At 35.4% G+C, this 20,608-nt stretch overlaps 1 protein-coding gene across 1 annotated transcript in view; it reads right to left on the bottom strand.

The window, feature by feature from the left end:
* Positions 1-20,608, bottom strand: part of SDCCAG8 (SHH signaling and ciliogenesis regulator SDCCAG8) — a 101,380-nt gene that overhangs the window by 58,332 nt on the left and 22,440 nt on the right. Inside the window, exons 11-13 of the mRNA XM_088524152.1 lie at positions 19,414-19,548; positions 16,991-17,107; positions 6,223-6,365 (exon numbers count right to left, since the gene is read on the bottom strand). Coding sequence (XP_088380278.1) covers positions 6,223-6,365; positions 16,991-17,107; positions 19,414-19,548 — 395 coding nt within the window. The remainder of the gene's footprint in view (positions 1-6,222; positions 6,366-16,990; positions 17,108-19,413; positions 19,549-20,608) is intronic.

The following is a 20,608-nucleotide window of genomic DNA, read 5'->3' as shown; positions in this document are numbered from 1 at the left end:
AAAAGCAGATGCAAGAGATGCAGATTTCTTTGTTAGAATTGTCTAAAAAGTGTCACCTACTGCAATGAATCAAATTGGCTACTAATAAGTCAGGTTTCTCCTCTTATACTTGGGAGTGGGGGGGTTATCCCCTTCCTTCCTTGATACAATTTTGCGTTTGCTTCCCTTCCAAGCGGACAGTTGTCTGCACGGGGCACGACCCTCTAATCCTCCCTCACATGACGACCCCTTGCTCGCACAAGAAATCCTGCCCATATTTCCTCCTCGCACGAGCAGGACCGCTCCTGCGCCTCCCGAGCGGAGGGCAGGGGCCTCCAGGCGCTTCGCACGAGCTCTCAGCACCTCTGCCCCGAGCACGGCCATGGCAAGGCTCAGTGCCGGCGCTGGGCAGGCCGGAGCAAGGGGCCGCCCTGCACCTCGCCAGGGGCTCCCCGGCAGCGGGGCGGCCTTCGCACGTGCTGCATCCAGCCCCTGCCCCATCCAGCATCCTGCGCTCCTGCACGCACGCAATGCCCGAGCCGGGCCGTCATGACGCTGCCAAGTAGCGGAGGAAAACAGGCAACGTTATCACGCGCGGGGCCTGGCGCGATGGTGTTTGGGCAGGTCGCGGGCAGTGCGAGCTGTGAGGGCGGCAGGCCCCGTGTCTCACTGAAGTTTGGGCTCGAAAGACACGGCAAGGTCTTCTCGCGGCGCCCCGGGCGCACCACTGCACACATCGGGGCGGGCTGCGGCCTCCCCGCCGCTCGGCGCGCCGTGGTCAGTCCTCCCAGCTGCCCTATCTGTTACTGTCTGATTAGTTCTGCTAAGGAGCCCCTCCCCGGCCAGCTTTCGCGGCCATCTGTTCGGCACGCGATGGCTGCAGCCCAGCAACCTCGCGCTGCCCTCCTACCTGGCACCCGGCTCCCGGCCTTACCCCAAAGTGCTAACACAGGTTCGCGCTGCTGGCAGAGTCAGGATTTCATTACTACTACTTTGACAAGTGCAGGGTTGTTTGTAATTTCTCTTTTATCCTGATTTTGATTGTACAACCACCTCCCACTGATTCAGTTTGCTTCAGTTTTGTTGCTCACAGATTTTACTCTCCACATTAATCTCCCTCTGGCATGTTACTGCATCTGTTCCCTTTTTTATTATTAATTTTCAAATTCCCACCATTTTTGACAAAAAGGAGGTAATCTACACTCTGCTTCTGCCCATTTCATTTTCTTTAATTTGGAAGATAAGTATGAAAGCATGCCAAAGAAGTTAATTCTCCGTTAACAGTTTATTTTCTGGCATCCCAGTGCCTTTGTATATGAAAAACAGATAGAAATAAATGTTGACTGAATCACAACAACAGTCACAACCATCCCTAAATTTAATGAAAAGTAAACATATGAAGCAGAATCTAAAAAGTTTATTAGGTATCAAGAGTTGTTTTGTGTTATCACTCCTCCCTGCATTTTAAAATAATGCTTTTGCACAAAATTAACGCAATTTAAACAAAAATATTAAGAAATCAATCACAGCTTACACCTCAATTCTGTTCCCCCCGTAGAAGTGTTACTGGTCCTTTCACTAATCAGTCAGTCTAGCAACATGAAACATATCGCAACAATTTAATATTAGTAACAGCATTTTTCTTAGAATGTTATATCCTTTCCAGCTTAGATGATGGGCTGTTTCTGACATGCTAAAATTGTTGAAAAAGCACCACAGTAAGTATGCTGCTAGCTAACAGATGTCACTAGAAAAACCCAACAGATAATGTTAGGTACTGTTCAATTACATAGATGGCTATGTATAGCCCCCTTCTGTAAACAGAGAAGTTAGCTTATATTTTAGAAGATAATAGCACAGCTTAAATGCGTCAATCGAGGCACGAGGCACACTGCAATACTAGCAAGGAATTCTGGTGACATCCAAAAGCACGACAGCAGAGCCTCTGTGATTAACTAATGCCACAAGAACCTGGAGGTGGAATGAGATTGATGTGCCTTATTTATTATACATGTATTACAATTAATGTTAATGGAGTTACTGAAACTAGGCTGCTAGAAGCACTGATCCACAGCAGGTATCTGAAACCACAAAGGCTACAGTACTGCTAAGAACAACTATGCACCCAACGTGCCACTTACTTGGACATGCTACTTTCTAGAGATGTTTCGTCATCTGATCTTTAAAAATGAAGAAATGGGGCAAAAAAAAAAAAAAAAAAAAAAAAAGAGAACCACATAACTGCAAATCGAGAACTGAAACAGCCACTGTCCTTACCATAATATAGACCTTTATTCCCTCTCTCTCTCTTTTTTTTTTTTTTTTTTAATGTTTCAAGAGAGTCAAACAAGTATTCAGATTATCTTGGCAGGTCACATATCTGGAACTCTAAGCATGGTTTCTTCTATTGTTTCAGTAATTTTGCCTCATCTAAAAGGTGACATTCAATACTGCTCAGTATGGTGCATACCAGCAAATAAAATACACTTGCTTCAATTATATCTCCCAGCAAATTTGATGACATTTTAGTCAAACATATCATGAATCTCCTCTCTGTCTCCATGCCTGAGAAAAGGAAAGGTGTCACACGAAGTCATATTTTGGGTTCAATGACTTATGCACTGCTTCAAACTTATTCGACTTCATAGGCATATGCAAATAGAAACCACATCTGATTACAAACCAAACCATTCCTTCTGGTTGTAACGAAAATAGGAAATATTGTTAATGATTATTCTATTACGTAAAAAGAGTGAAAAAAATTATTAAATGAGATGACATGCTAAAATCTGTGCAGATTGTTAATATCTTGCATGTTCTGTGTAATTTTTTCCACTAGCACAGTAACATGATTTTTAATAATTATTTTCTCACGAACCAAGAACAACAGACCTGATTCTCTGAAAATAGACTTAGATAAGCTTCATTTGGCAATCACATTGATTTGAGAGGTAATTTCAGAAGATTCTTCCATTATGATAGCTTTCCTGTAAGTACCCACAAAGCTGAAACACCAGAAGGGAAAGAAAGAAAAACATAAAGGAGAGTCTAAAACCTTAAAATATAACTTAAAACAAACATGGTCAGTCTCATAGCAGTACGAGGCCTGTCAAATTACATGACTGATAATCAATTCATCAAAACTATATTGCAAAAGGTCTGTATTTTCCCAGTCATTTGGGAACATAGAAATCTTTGCTATTTAGTAGATGTGCATTTTCTGCTGTTGAATCTTATGCTGTGGAGCCACGTATCGCTCCACACAGTCCTCTGTTCCATACTGCTCCATCACAAAGGTTACAGGGAAAGGCAAACCTAAACTCTGTGGAAATATTTTAGAATAGCTAACTGTAACCTTTTTTTCACAAGTACATTTAATTTAGAAATCATTTAGTTGATATATATCATCAGTGTTTAAAAAAAGGATACAATATAAGAAGTGGAAGTTCGGAAGAAAGAATAGTTTTGCAGAGATTTTCTTTTTCTCTAGGAAAAGAAATCTAGACTAGGATTGCGTATACTTTCTCATTAATCCTCTTACCTACAATATTCATTGTCTGCTTTTCATATATTTAAATCCAATGTTTTCGTACACATTTTATTACTCTATTTACAATATCCAGAATCAACTTTCTCTTTAGTAATATACCAATTCATACAAAACAAAGGATCCTCAGCAACCTCTACTTTTTGTCAGAGCAACTTAGTTCATTCAAGGCAACAGAAAGACTATCCACAGTGTGGCAGTGGTACAGGCCTCCTGCAAGTCCAGCTTTGTGAAGAGACTTGGATTTGACCAGCTGGTTCTGTCCTGAAAATAGGGAAATCTGCAAGATGAGGCCAAGGCCAGAATACCCAAGAGACACACTAAATCAGTGCAATTTCTGCAGCAGCCTCCCATAGGCAGGACTCTAGAGCTTAAAATCTGTTTTCCTTGGCAAGTGGCACAGTGAATGAGTCTGTAACTCCCATAGGATTGCCATTACCACTACCCTTGAACTATTTTCACTAGCACAGCTGCCATTTTAAGTGAAAGAAATAGAGAATAAAAACAGGCAGACTGCAAGTGAATCAAGTTCAGATGCTAAAACTATGGATGCATAAAACCATTAAAAACATGGTTTGCTTCACAAAGCAAAACTCTGGTGGCACTACAGATTTGTAATTTTTTAAACTTTCACTAACCTGGAAAATCTGTTCTGGCAGGAAGTAATCTGAGAGGAAGAAAGAGTAGATGCTGGGGACTAGTTTAATTTTTGTAGTAGATCTTTTCCTCTGCAAGTGTGGGCGGAAGAATGTGAGAACAGCTCTAACCCAGCCCTACCAGCATAAGTAGGTGAGGACAACAGGTAACACCTCAGGAGTGATAAATCTCTCATTATTATTATTTTTTTAATGGTGACAGCAACATCACCAAATGTATTCCTGGAAAGCAGTCACACACTCAAAAGATAAGTATGATGGAAGAAGCTACACAGAATACGGAACTCTAGATTTCGAGGAATATCAAGGAGCAGGATCTGATCTGACTTCTCATGCTTTAATAGGTAAAAGTGTTCTGACAATTATACGTCAGTATAGAAAGCATATTTTAACACTTACATGCAAAGACCGTATCCTGAATGCAAATTAATAAAACAAGAAAGAAAAAAAATAGACCATAAGAGTGGTCAGTGTGCTGCAGCATCTGTCTCCAGTAGGTGTCTATGAAACAGTATCAAGACAGGCAAGCACAGAGATTTACTTCCCCAAAATACTGTTTCAGCCTCCAGTGATTTGCAGCTCAGGAGCTTTCTGAGCCAGGGATAGTAGATTGAAAAGCTGCTTGAATCATCCATACACTAGGTATTCAGCTTTAAGGACCACGCTGTGAAAAAGTATCAGTGGTCCCATTTTTAGAAGTTCAGTATTTTAACAAAAATATATTGGCTAGTCAGATTTCCTCCAAGATATCCAAAGCCCTATTGCATATAATCATCCTCTTGCTAAAAGCAGTTTGGTAAGCCATTTGGTTAACTATCAAAACAAATCATTATTAATAAAGTTCTGCTAAATCCAAAGTTTGGATATCTTAACAACTCACCCCAAACTTTTTTCAAGTTCATTAACCTCTAGCATATTTTTTCTCTAAATACAGGCTGTCAGAGTGGTACTTTCTTCCATCTGTTAAACTACCGTGCTCTGAATTGCACAGAAATGTAGCTGAATAAAAAAAGCGATTCATTGAATTTAATAGTTTATATGAGACTATTTTATTTCCATTTACTCAATGGCAGAATTCTCACAAAGCCTGAAGAGTACAAGACTTGGATAAACATGCAAGCAGTCTGTTAAGTGATAAAAATCTGAGTTCTTTTTTTTTTTTCTTTCTTTTTTTTTTTTCCTCCCCTGTGTAAAATTTAAACTAAATCAAATTGTTTCTGAAGACTGAATCAAATTGTTTCTGAAGACAATAAAAGACTTCATAAAAGCCTACAGATTTGTTTCTGGATGTCCACTCTTGGACAAAAAAGCCTCAGAAACACACAAAAAAAGTTGAGCCGCAAAGGGAAATATTCCTACAGATGCCAAAATGGAAACTGAAAAGAATTATTGGTGAGTTAACCTCCTGAAGTTTTCTAGCAAGGCATACCCAGTAGTAGAGTAAATGCCTTCGGGCATTTTCATTCCATTCTTGGATGGGATAAACTCATGGAAAGTCTCACACTGTTTGCACTGTGCCTCCTCTCGACTTTGGAAAGTCATTTGAACATACTTTGAACATGCTGTAAAATTGCTTTTTGACTGTTTAATCTTTCATGAAGCTCAACAGTCATGTACATTGATATGCTCTTGTCGTTCTGCTGCCGTAGCTTCACATTATCAATATATGAATTCCTATGCTTTAAGGTGCCATACAATATGATCTAAAATGTATTTTAATATATCTTTGTTCTATCAAACATGACAAGAACAGAACACAATTGTGCTTTTCGATGCTCTTTCTGCCCCGAAGTACACCACTGTAGCTAAACATTGCCTATTCTTCACCCTAGTAATTCACCTTCAGAAATCACAGTTCATAGCTCTTTTCTTTTTTCTTTTCTTTTCTTTTTTTTTTAATTTAAATCTCCATTTTTAATATGATTGGGGGCTGCACATGTAGCCAATAATTTCAAGTACCTATAACAACTGTTGGGAAGCCTGTGGCAAAAATTAGCAGAATGAAATTGGTACTATAGCATGTAATAGGATAAGGGGTACCTGGTGAGGTGCAGTTGGTGCTCAGATTTACTCAGCAGTTCTGTCAGTTTTAGACACTCCTCTCTGGCTCCTGTCACATCCTGCTGGGCTTGTTCCAAACGCTGTTTGTTTCCATGCAGCTCTAATCCCAGTTTTTCTATTTTCTTAGAAAGACATATAACCAAACAAAGTATATTTAAGAAATACAGAGAAAGACATTCTAAGACCATAAATCTTAACATGATCAAAGATCCTGAAAAATAAAGCATTTTGTTTTAGAAGTTTATACTAACTGAAGACAAGCAAAATAAAGTATTTGACATTCTTAAGAAATGTCAAAATCTGTATCATATTTAAATACATTAATACAGAATCAATATTATTTCTTTAAGGCTTAAGAGATGCATATATTCAATGATTTTCTGATTTTCCCATCTAACAGTTTCCATATTTGTGTCCAGAGTTCACTGTGTTTGAAAGCCAATAAGCAGAAGAGCAGTAGCCAGCTTCAGAAGTCACTGGACGTACAGTAGCTCTTGTGTTCATTTAGTTTTCTTGTACCACCTATTATATAAGCAACAATACGAAGGAATTTTGTTATATTCACTCAGTGTTATACAAGAGAATGAAGGTGTTTGTCTGTTTTGTAATTTTAACATTAGTAAAAATAACTTAGACTAAATCCTACAAAGTAGACATTGTTAATCCTTTCATCTAATTTAGCCTTATATATCAACTAAGTAAATCTAACATGGTTAATGAGTCCACTAATTTATTACATGTAACCATCAGTGCATCTGCATGACTAGCATCTTTGTTTCTAGTGAAAGCATATCAAACTTACTATCTGCAGTTGTATCATCATTTCAAAAATGTAAACAATTTTTTCATAAATATTCTTTAAGTGAAGATATTTTGCTCTAAGTCCATTTATAACAGATGTATTTTTAAGAACACTTTTGCATCATGATACTGAATTCTGTCCTAATGATGCTTTTAAGCAGGCTAATGAAACACTGAATAAACTAACAATGCTTTTTTTTTTTTTTTAATGTAATAACTATTCTGTACTCACTCCCTACACAAATATTTACTCTTCATTGGATTGAAGGGAACTTGCATGTTTTTCAAGTCAGCTAAACTGGGAAAAAATAATCATTTGTGGCATAGAATAAAATAGTTCACAAAAGTAGTTAGGGCCGAATAGCTATTTTATTTAAATTCATACCACAACTTATTTTGTGTTAGCTTCCTCATATAGAGGAGACTTAGTGGTTTCTTCAGCTAGCATAATATTCATTCGAACATCCTAAAAAAATGAACGAATGTAATTTGGTTCCACCTGAACCATATTTGTACCTAAAGCACCTTCATAATTATGTTGTCTCTGTTCTTCTCATGAAAATGTTAGCCTAAATGTTAACTTACTCTACAATAATTCATGATTTCTCAGGCAAAATACAACCTTCTCATCCAGGAAAAAAAAAAAAAAAAAAAAAAAGTTTTATTCTCTTCTTTTCTTAATTGCTTTACATTATCTATATGCTTTTTCCTTTTCAGACCTTTTAGAGAAGATCCATGAAAGGAAATGTTGATTAAAATTTGAATGCTGCCTTGCTTTATTACATAAACTACCTACCAAATGTAATCAATAATTTTAATTTCTAAAGCAAAGATAGAGATACTATATTGCAAAATCATTAGTGTCCCCTCAAAAGAATGCAACAACTTATTACACTGTTAAGAGTATTTTAAAAACAGATATGCAATGGTATTCAGATAAATAATTTAGCAGAGTAACCCCAGAGGTTTGCATACTGTCTTCTAGAACAGAAGTCTCAGAGGATTCACTATATTCTTCTTGGGAGCAGCAGTTCATTAATCTTATTTCCCCATTCTTAGTAAAGTGAGACTTGAGTTCTTCCCTGTCTTTACAAGTTAGAGAAGTTTTGCAATACTCTTAAAATGTGTTTCAAGAATACATCCATTCAGTAGACCTTTGAAAAACAAAAACACAATTTAGTTGAAAAGTATCAACTAAATATCTGAAAAAGCACAACTAAAACTGAGAGGATAAATATTCTACAATTATTCCTTCAGGGAAAAGTTTCAATGAACAGATGGGCTATACATTTTCCCTGGAGTTAAACAAGCTCAGGTTCTGACTCAGACCTGTAGAGAGAAGAAAATTCTAAGTACAAGAACCTCTGGTGAAAGTCTCCTGCCTCCATCAGATGCTCAGCCTGCAGGTTTGAACCCAAGAATGAATCCCTTGATTTCAGTTGTCACAAAACAAAAAATAATTCACAAACAACGATGCCACAGCAGAATCCTCAAAGATCAATAGGAGTCTTATGATTTCCATGAAGGTAAGTTAAGCAAGCAAGCACAGCTCTTGAAAAATAAACCACTTTACTCCTGTTACTTTCACCAGGAACCCTCAGATCCAGTACAGGTAAGATTCCTAAAGAAGAAATCTGGCAATGACCATGGCAGGAACAGTAATCAACCTCATGAGAAAAAAAAGATGGAGGAAAAGCATTGCTGCCCAAGATAACATGTTAACAACAACTCAAGAACTAGAAATGTCCCATTCAGGAATGCTGAAGGGTACCAAGTAAGTTTTTCTTTTCCAGACACAGGACATGGTTAACTAAAAATAACCTAATAGGAGCCATGCATCATCATGGAGAAAACACCACCCCCATGTTCTAAACGTTACAACTTACATCCTTTTCATAACTCAAGTAATACTTTAGCACATGTATAGTCTCAGAACTTTACCAGCTCATGCAACAAAAAAACTCATCTTTTTCCTGAAAAAAGACGTTAGTCCCACACATGTGGGAACATCCTAAAATATGTCAAATCAACACCATCACTAGAGCATCGCAGCATAAGTGAAATTCAAAATGCAGAGAAATTTCCAGAATCAGTAAGTCCTCTTCACTGTTCCTGCAAGGAACGATATCCGGCAACGTCTTTCTAAAACTATGCAGATTCAAACTAGTTTCCATATTACTTTTAGTTCCTATTTCTTCTCCTGGAAAGCTGTAAGCAGTTCTGCATTATAGTTGCTATCTGGGCCTCAGCTTAATTGTAGGGAGAAACAGAAACAAACCACTAACTAAAGTATTTTGATGATAACTCCACTTCTCATGCAGCGTTAATTTGATCCCTCAGTGCCTATCACTTGTGATACAGCTTTTTGCAACATGATCAGATAGTATTTCTTCAAGATACTTAACTTTTCAATGTATGTGAGAGACAAGGAATAGTGTGCAGAACTGCAAAAAGACAGATGACAATCTTGCATTTAAGAAAATCTGAGACAGATTTTCAGTATAACAAGGAACAGAATTATCATAATGTATATGTACAACAAGACTACATTAGGGTTGGAACAGGCAACTTCTGGTGCTTAACTCTGCAACTTTAATATTCTTGTTACTTTAGGAATATAAATTTGAAATTATTATTTAATTTTTAAAATTATTATTCTGTGCCTTGCATTGCAGTTGCCTAAACTCCCAGCAATATCAATAGGCACTGCTGTTGCAAGATGGCAGGTTAAGCCTCAGTAAGAGAGTCATTGCTATTAGGGAACTGCCACACGTTAACACCATTCCCCATGCACACGCAATTCATTTTTGAAAGCAAAGACCGAAGTTGTACTACACAAAAAGTAAAGTACTGGTGAAATAGGACTGCAATACAATTTCAGTCTGTATAAATTATTCTTTTTTCAGCATTACAACCTACAAACATTTGAGTTTTAAGTTCCTCTTTTTGAAGTATACAGTACTCTTGGCGAATCTGTGCTTGTAACACTCAAAATAAGCATTTCTTATTGCTTAGGATGTAATTTCTAATCTAAACATAATTTGATTTTCACATGGCAGCTTCAGGTGAGTACACTGTGGAGCTGCTCATTCAGTGAAATAAGCGTAATTTACTGGAAAATGTGATGGTTTTTTCAAATACTGGATCAATCTTTAAGCAGTTACTCCATGAATTATTTTCACCTAACAATGCTTATGTGTGTGGTAAAAAAAAAAAAAAAAAAAAAAAAAAAAAAAGCTATTTAATTAACTACACATCTCTCTATCCCTGATAAAATCTGATAAAATAAAGTAATAAAGTCATTCTGTTTAAAATGAGCCAAATTAAAGATTAAAATAATTATTTAATTCTTTTCATACTTATGCTGATTCTATTGTATGTTGAAAAATGCAACTTTAAATTCCAAACTAGCAGATGTTTTTCATAGAATTTTAAATAGCAGCAAAACTGACACAGAAGACAAACGCATCTTTTACAAATGAGAATGATTAAGCGGTGATAAAAGAACTCATACTCCAAAATAAATGCAGAAAAAAACAACTTCAGAAGCCTTTTAACAAAGCAAAAATATACTAAAAAAAAAGAATTAAAAAGTGATTTATGACATCCACTGTTGTACCAGTCTTCTTTTATATCATGTAAGAAAAACATAGACTACAACATAAAAAATAATCTTGCACTGACTATTATACCATAAAATACATTCAGGAAATAGTTCTGAAGGGAAAGATACTTTAATGAGTTTACCTTTTTTTCATGCTTTATTCTGTCTCATAACCAGAAAAAATGAAGGGGCATAAAAGAGAATCAAAATTAGAGAAAGAAAACAAAGATGAAGTAGTAAAAAGTGAAATATTTGCTATTTTTCTGGTATTTACAGGTACATCCCTAAAAGGCAATTAACACCTACAAAATCACATACACATTAATTTAGTATGTAGTAAAATTTTAGAGGCCCTGATGCTCAGGTGCTTAGTTTCATTTACTAAAATAGCCCTTCAAGGCAATGAAGTCAGTAATAGTGTGCAGGACTGAGGATATAATTAAACTTCTTAAAAGAAGTGCCAGCAGCATAGTCATTCAAGTACTCTTAAATATGATACATAAAAGCAACAGCGAATTTTTGCAGGGAATCCAGCAAAAGGTTGTTATAAAAGTAGCTGGGATTTCATCTCATTACTTCCCTGAAAATACCTGCTTTCAGTTTGCCAAAATATTTGAATTGCAGCACTGCCTCAGGAACAAAACTTCCAAACCCATAGAGATTATCACAACATTTTAACAGTCCATATAGCTGCACTAGAGATTAGAGATTATCAGCAGCCACCACCAGTTAAGAGAGTGGTTTTTAACTACAGTAGAACAAGACTTTTTTAATGTCTTGCGCTTGCGGGGGTGGAGCAGAGATGCTTTGCTTGCTGATAAAATAATTTGAGAAAAGCAGGGGCGCACAGAGGAGAAAAAAAAAAAGAAAGTGGAAGGTTACTTGGTCTTTATTATCAAGAAACAGGAAAGGGCAAGACTTATTTCTTTCATCCTTCCCAACACATATTTGAGATGACTGATGAGGGATTTTCTCTCTTCCTGGCCAGCATCAAGGACTATCTGGGAAGACCAGCTATATACTTACAACAGACAAATTATCATCGCAGCCTTTTACTTTTTTCTCTTGAGTAGGCTACTGGCACAATGACTATTGATGAGGCAACCATTTTTCCAGTCGAAGTAAAAAATACAGAAAACAAGTATTGCTGCAAGTATATTGCATACATAGACATTATGCACAAATTGTGGACTCTTATTCCTATCTTGGACAATATCCAATGCCCATGTATAATTTTATCTCCCCATAAACTAAAGGGATGATACAGCACGGGTGAAGGTCACATAAGCCAACTGTACCTGCGAGAGAGAAAATGCTGGTTACAAAGTGGGACTAACAGATCTGTCTCCTTTTAGCAGGCCAGCTGCTTCAGCGAAGTATCTCTAAATGCAGAATAGCACATAAAACTCTACTACTAGAAATGTCAGTCCCAGAGATTTTCTATATAAAAAGACGACCAAGTGAACTTAACAAAGGCTCTTTGTCCTACAGATCCTTGGATGATGAATGGATGGGTGACAGAAGAAAGCAATACTGTGGCAGAGCAGCAGCCATACCATAGTTATAACCAATCATTCCTTTCATTAGGCATTCTGGGACCCCATATCAGTGTTTTCCTCCCCAGTTTTGAGATGAGCTAGTAAGCCCCGTAAGGTCAGGAAATTCACATCAAAGCAAACCATCAAGTACTCATATATTACTCCTTTCTTACCCGTATTTGAGTTAGTGCATTTAATGCTGAAAACAAACAAACAAACAATACTGTAAAAAGAGGCCAGTTACAGTAAAAAGGTTATCATTTATTATTTTGTTGTACTTTCTTATCCAAAAGCAATTTGGTCTTGCTACTTCTAAAGCCTTATTACTCAAGGTCAGGCCATATAAGAAAATCATGTGCTAAGCATCTCAAGTTGTCTGCATTTTTCCTCCCACTATATAGCATCCCACTTTGATTCAAAAGAATTTATTAAAAAAAAATAGAACTTGAAGAGGATCTTCTTAGCTAATTGGGTCACAAAACCTTAAGTAAAAAATTATTACAGGAATACTGACTTCTAAATACAAAATATAAACCTAGCAATATTCATCAGGGTCACCAAATCTTGCAATTTAATTGAGTTTTAAAACATCTAGTGTTATTCTGAACATCCCAGCTTGTGAAAAATCTCAGTTTACATTTAAAGAAAATACCAGAATTCTCATGGCTCCAAAAAAGATCTGGAAACTTTGACTTCTAGCAATTAAAAGAAGAAAATATATGAGAAAAATCTCATCTTTTAAAGTCTGACTCACAGAAGCCCAGTACCTACTCTTGAGGAGACATTTCAATAAACCAGTTCATTTTAGAAGGCTATTGGTCTTGCATTGCACTGAATATTCCCGGCATTTTCAGGATATAGCTCAAATTATTGGCCTACATTATTCCTGATGAAGACAGAGTCAGTAATTTCTCAATTTATAATATCTGAATTTAATTACTATAAATCACGGATTTATGACAAATGAGATAAACATTCCCAAAATACCTTTTGGCAAAATGCTTTTGGACTACAATTTTGACAGATTTCTATTTATCTGCAAAATTGTCATTCAGTCTACAGTGCACTGAGACATCATTTAGGTTCTTTCATTTTATACAAAAATGATTTGACATGCAGGTATTTCCATTTGTTTAGGTCATGCATATTGACCTACAACTTCTTCAGTTTTGGCTCAGAAACTTAGATACGAGCAACTCTCAGTAATCTGTGGTATAATAGTTTTGGAGTTTTTTATTCTTTCACCTATAACATATGCAACAGAATTCTGCAATTCACCATTTCCAACCATGTCTGCTTTTAAAGACTGTATTAACAGAATGATTTCATAAAGGCTCACATTAAGGGCTTGGATTTGTTTCTAACAAAATATTTATCTGATTTCTCAAAACACAGTACAATAAAATTGAAAAGCTTCAGTAAGTTTCTGAAGTCGCCCTATGACTCTATTACAATGAGGCCACAGTTCCCAAGGGTGTAATGTGAACAGTGTGAACTGTCTAATAAGGAAGATGCTCAAATTGAATGGGCTACATGAGCCAATACTACAAACTGTTTTCACTTCTACATGCAGAAGCTTGCAAGAATTTATACGCCAAATAAAAAACATTTACAGGAAAAGAAAAAAAAAGAGTAAATGATTAATAGCATACTTGATTTTTATTTTTATGATACAGAGGAGCAAAGAGCAAGTCATGCTAATCTGAGGAAACGGTATTTTCATAGTGTGCCAAAAGTATGATTTCTATTTAAAATGTATAAATTATACCTTGGGGTACTTTCCAAACTCACAAAAGTAGCATTATAAAAGTGAAGTCCTGCTGTGTCAAATTAGGCCACACTTTTTTTTTTTTGTTCTGATAACAGCTATTTAGGGTAGGGTGTGACTTTTTGCCGATATCGCTGTGCTAGGACAACCCCTAGTGTGGACACCGCTTACTGCTATGAAGGTTTTATCCCTTCGTATCTCCTGTAAAGAGGAGATATGCTTTCCTAAGCAGGAAAAGCATCAAGTAAGACACTGTTACTGTAACACAGCTATATCCACAATGGGAGAGCTGGGAGAGGGGGGAAGAAATGAAATAAAAAGGGCAAGTAGGTTATGCCCCCTTCTAGTATCCTGGGCCAGATGAACAGATGCAGTTTTTGTGTGGAGAAGCTGTGTGCTGTACATCATCTTTTCTCCCTCCTCCATAATCCTAAGGCTAAGCAGGATCACAATGAATGATATTACAAAATACTTATTCCACTTAAATGGTATCATTGCTCATTGCTTCTTGATTTTTATTTTAAGGCATAGCCATGTCAAACATTAATAACAGAAAGTAACACGTTGGTGCCAGTATTTGTAATTAGTCCCAACTGAGTAATAACATAGGAAAAGACCTAACAGAAAAATAAAAATAAAATAAAAAACAGGAAGATATAAATTCCTTTAATTTCTAAAAATTATACAAATTTATCTTTAAAGAATATCATAAATATTGGCTTTTCCTACAAGCATATATATACCAGATAATCCCCAACTATACCCATGGAGATTTACTTCTATTCTGATGCATGTGAATAACTTCTATATAGTGATTTTAAAAATGGATTAAACTAAAATACTTCAAAACTAGAAGAAACGGCAAAATTAAAAATCCAGTCACACCTCAATAAACATAAGATATTTTAAATTCAGTAAGAGACTATTTGAAACACTATTCTTTGTTTTTAATGCAGAAAAAACTACCATTTAACATAGAACAGTACAATAACACTGTTTATACACTATTGTTCCTCTACTCTTAAAAAAAAAAAAAAAAAAAAAAAAAAAAAAAGTATTTATTATGAACAGATGGTGGCCAAGGAAGGTATCAACTCTGTTTCTTAGCCAGAAGGTCAGGTCATGGCTGAGAGACCAAAGAACAATTACTGTTTGCTATTCAGTGCCATATACGATGAAATATTTTTTTCCTTAAATACAAAGCTAAATGTGATTAAGATGATTTCATTTTATTTTATTAAAAAAAAATGCAATCACTTGTTAAAATTTGTTAAGCTTTGCTCCTTTTAATTTTTCTTTTAATATGTTAAATAATATAATACTAGGAACCATAAAGAACTTTCTTATTAGAAAGTGTTCTGAATGTCACAGTTGTTAAACAGCTGCTAAATACTTGGTCTGAGTATTTCAAAATATTTTTTTTAAAAAACCAACAGCCACCTTTGAACAATTAATTACTTTAAGTAATTCCTTATTTATACTAATAATCTTTACTGATAAGAACAATAGCCTGATCACCTCTCCTTAACTATGTCAAATTATAAATTATATTAAAAATTACCGTATTTTGGTGTATACATTCCCACACTGAATAAATACCAGTATGTCAACACATGAGGTTAAAATATTTAGTCAAATTTTGCAATTTGTTCAAGAGGCAATCCTGAAAAAAGTTGGAGAGCAAGATTTAAAATCCAAGATACTTCTTCACATCCTGTTTTATTTGTATGCCAAGATTATGCCAACTCGTTTATCTGTGATATCTGTCAAGACACAGACGACAAGCCTGCTTTGTTTTTTAAAGTGTCCTTAGGCCTGAAGGATGGAGGAAGAAAGAAAAAAAAAAAAAAGAAAGAAAGAAAGAGCCATCTCCAAAACAAAACACTTTTAAAGGCCCTTGTTTGTCTGGGCCATATGATTTCTTCAATAGATTAAAAAAACTATTTTACCTAATAAACTTTTTTTTTTTCCTCATGTGTCTTTTGATCATAATTTGAGATAATCAGTTAAGAGTTTAGATTGGAAATGTTATTAAGCTAATAAGTTAACCATCCTACATGAAGATTTTTGGGTGCTGGTCAGTAAAATACAACTTCAGAAATTCTGCATTTTTCTCTATGTATTTTTTTTTATAGAGGACTGATTTGTATACTTATTTACTAGAAAAGAAAATGTTTTAAAATCAATTGGATAGGCTATTCTAATTACAAGATGCCTATAATAAAAATTATGCTTATGTGCATTATACACATTTCTATGTGTATTCAGAAGACATTAGCAGTTTCATGTGAAAACCATCTCCTATGAGGGGATAATTAAAAGTTTGAATGCCTAGAGAAAAACTGACAGAGCCTCAACAAAAAGTGCACTTCCAAAGATGCAGGTTACTACATCTGCTCAAGCTATTTGGCAAGTAGGTTGCAAGTTACCCTGATAATCTTTTTTATTGAAGGATGTTATCTCACATGCCACCTGTAAGACATACACTCTTATTCTGCTGGTATAAATCACAATCTTAGATAATCAACAATTAATGCCTAGTGGAATTCTTATGTAGTTATTTTTTCTAGTAGGTTTTTTATTTTTTAAAAAACTTTTCTATGAATTCCTGTATTCATTAACATTGAATCTTTAAAGAAACTGCAAATGACAATCTTTTCTGACATAGTTAGGCTATACTTCGACTCCTTAATGTTTTGTCAGATTGTAGGTACCTTTTAAGGTGTGGGTTTATTTGTGAGAAAGAGGTGTATAGACATGTATACAGTACACAAAATTTAAGCACATTGTTTGAATACATATGATAGAGTAATTATATATGAAAGCATGGGATGAGTATTATGTAAAACTGAACATACGAGGGCTGAAAACAAGAATAAGATACCGAAGAGGTAATAGCTGGCTTGTTGCCATTAATTTAGAAACCGTTTAACACTAATAAATGACCACGATTAGAAAAACCAATCATTCCAACTTCCGAAACAACCCTACTTATGCTTCTAATAACTGCAAAGTTATAGCAGTATTATCTCTTACCTGGTCCTTAATTTCAAGCTCCCTTATAGTTTTTGTTCTGTACTCTCTGAGCTCCTTTTCTGCCTCATCCTTCTTCATTTTGGTTTGATTCAACTGATAGCGCATTTCTCCACACACCTGTTAGATTATACAGACAACATGATCTGTAGCTTGAAGAACCCATCGCCCAGGTTTGCAATCAGATCTTTTGGTGCCCTCTAGAGGTCATTTGAATCCAAGATATTTACAGATATTTTAAGACTACATATGGTAAATGTTTTTACATAAAAAGGTGGATCTGAGTTCCTTATATAGTCATTAACTTTGAAATATGCAGTGCCTTCTAGATTCAATGATATTTGGATCAAGATTTTGCTAAGTAAAATATTTATGTTGTAAATATATGTGCTACAAATACAGTTAAACTACAGTTGCTGGTTTTACATTCTTCTCCCATTCTCTTTAAAAACCCAGGAAAGTCTAAGTCAACACTTTCAAAACTTACAAATAAAGGATCTATCCTATTCCTATATAAGGGCATAGTTTCTTGTCTTGCCAGTTTTCCCTGGTAACACAGAAAATGTTTATATGTTAACACAATAATTTTCAAAGTTAGATCAGAGCACTATATTCTTAACACAAACTAAAGACACACTTTTTTTTTTTTTTTTCCAAAAACACTGAATTCCAAAAAAGGACAAAAAAAAAGTGATCACAATGTTTAAAGAAATTAAAGATCACTTCCACACACACACACACAAAAAATTCAGTGCTGTGATGACCACTCAGTTTGAGACAGAGATGTAGAGACATGTACAAATGAAACAATTCCTCCCACACAGCATCCACTAATGATGTACTGGAATACTAGTCTTTCATTTCTCAATCTAAGCCTTTTAACAGGCTTTGATCTTATCTGCCGGGAACAGGAAAGTGAGTGGATGAGCTGTCAGCTTTTTGTTCTTATCCTCTGCAATCACCTCTAATTTGTGACTGTTCATTTCATCTTAATATTAATCAAGCATAAATATACACAAAAATACTATCTTTCAGACCCCTTTAAAAGAAAAGTCTTTACTCACAGCTTCTCTTAGAGAACTTTTTCCAACTCTCTCCTATTTGCCCCACTTACATGCTTTCACCAAACCTGCTTCCCAAATGTGCTTCTATATGTGCTTTTAATTTGCTTCTGTTCCCCCTGTATTCCTCAATAATCTCTCCTATATTCAATAGCCCAAATTCAATTCTATTTTTCAGTCCCTCATCTCTGCTCCTTTTCATAGTTTTTCTTTAAAAAGAGTGGGATAAAAGGACTGAGATCACATCAACAAAACCAATTGTTATAACTTTAACGAGCAGCATCACTTATAAATTCAAAGCATGGAAGGAAAGAGAACAGCTTGTGAATTCAGCCTTGTTTAAAGAATAGAAGGCAAACAAGGTAGCAAAGTATTCAAATAAAGAAAAAGTTCTTAAATAAAAAAGACAATCAAAAAACCAAAATGAAACAAAATAACTTGATATCAAAATATCAATTTCAAAATATCAATTAAAAAACAAAACAACAATAACAAAAATGTAGGATGCAATTGAATGGATTGCCAACTCTGTCTTTCCACTTCCTCCTTTCTTCGTATGATATGTTCCTTCCTCCAAGGGAAATAAAAAACCACAGCCATCTTCTCCTTGCCTTCGGCTCCACCATACATAGTACAAATTGAGTAACACAGAAGAATCAGCAGATGGTGCTGTGCTAATAACTGATTTTTCAGACACCTTGTATTTTAGAATAAAGGAAATAATTATATATTACCTCAAACAGTTTTCTCTGACTTCCAGCGCACGCAGGGGAAAAAAAGTATTTCAGACAAACCCAAATTTGAAAAATATTGATATTTACTGTTTTAAATAATGGCAGAGTGTGCAAACAAGTATTTAGAATGACAAGACAACAGGGCTTACGCAGACAATAAAAATAGGCTATGGCAATGCATTTAAATCTTCTAGCTCAAGAGGTAGGACATTCCTCCAGGATATTTGAGACCTGTCAATTTGGAACAGAGACACAACCACAGGTTTCTGGCCTCTTGGGACAGTGCAGTAAAACTACAGCATAGACCCCTATGAGGTGGTCACTCTCAATCTTTCCTATTAAAAGATTTGTATCAATTGATATTAATTGAAATAAGGACCGGAACTCTGGTGTCATCTCTCCCAGGAGATTTCTTCAAATCAGTAGGACACGAAATTGCCCTTTCCAGCCCAATGGATATTTATACCATTGCCTTAAAAAAGTAGTGCTGCAGCACTATGAACCTAGCTTGAAAAAACTGAAAATTTACACTTCAGAAAGTTAAACAAATCTTTCAGATATTCCTAACTCACCTTTCAACTCATCATGATAAGCAAAACCATGTCTGATACTTATATATAAATGATTCTACCTTATTAATCTCCATTTCACGAGATGAAAATTGGTGCTGTGCTTCTTCTAACTGGTTAACTAGCGAGTTCTTCTCCCTCGTAATTCTCTCTACCTGAGACTCTAGTGAGGCCACGTTCTCAGACATAGCTGTCACCTTGAAGAAAAAAAAAAAAATTACAGTGAAGAAGTTCAACCAACCACTGAACTAATCTTGTGGGACTTTCTCCTTGCAACTGCAGCTCTGTATAAATAATATATTTTGAATTGCAAAGAATACATCGTAAGCAAAAATAGGGCAAAATGTGGCTAAATGATTGTGGAAGTGGGTTAATTATTTTGTATTAATTTATCATACAGTAATTTATTTGAAACTCAGACTAGTCTCCAGGAAATGTTAGTACAGACACAATTTCAGTAGTAGCAGGTTCCATTACTCTTGCAGTAGCTAATTAACACTATCCATTATACCTTCTGTGGACTAATTTTGATAAAATTGTGTTTCCAGAACTACAAGCTTACAACCACATTGCAACTGCAGATCTTAAATTAATTCTTAAGCTGAGACAATATTTCAGCACAGCAAATCAAAGCATGGAGCTGCACAACATACTGGTGTAGTATGCAAAAAAAATCTAATACAGCTCAGATCAAATTTTATTGTTATATTTTGTCACTGTTCAGCAAAACAGAGACACTTACCCTGGAGCTATTTAGCCCTGAAGCTGACTAATATAAGTGGAAATAATGGCCTTTGACAGTTCTAGGTTAACTTATATGAATTCAAACACAAATATAGAAGATTATACATCCATAAGTATTTTTCACTCATTATACATACACCTGATTTATGCATCATGCCAATTCTTCTCTTCAAACAAATCACTTCTTAAAAGTACCAATAAAATATTCACATGGTGATTAACTTAATGCACAGTACAACATTTCTGCAGTTTGATTTTTCCCCCAAAAAGAAAAAGCCAGGAGTTAAGCATAAGTAGATGTAGATCACATGTAAAAATTTATGATCTATGAAAAGTCATCCCATACTCATTCCTATTTACCAGGTATGACATTTTCATACTATTATCACTAAAGATTGCTTACACTGTATGTAGGATTTTAAAAAGACAAATGACTACGTCTTACAAGCTCCAATCAGTTCTAATAAACTACAAGCCTGTGGGTGATGGAATACAGTGAGATGTGGTGACAAA

This window comes from Tinamus guttatus, unplaced genomic scaffold (assembly GCF_059628265.1).
Source record: "Tinamus guttatus ecotype Peru unplaced genomic scaffold, ASM5962826v1 Tinamus_guttatus_pri_ptg000208l, whole genome shotgun sequence".
Classification (NCBI taxonomy): domain Eukaryota; kingdom Metazoa; phylum Chordata; class Aves; order Tinamiformes; family Tinamidae; genus Tinamus; species Tinamus guttatus.
The sequence above is the reverse complement of the archived record's forward strand: the minus strand, read 5'-3'. Positions and strand labels throughout refer to the sequence as shown.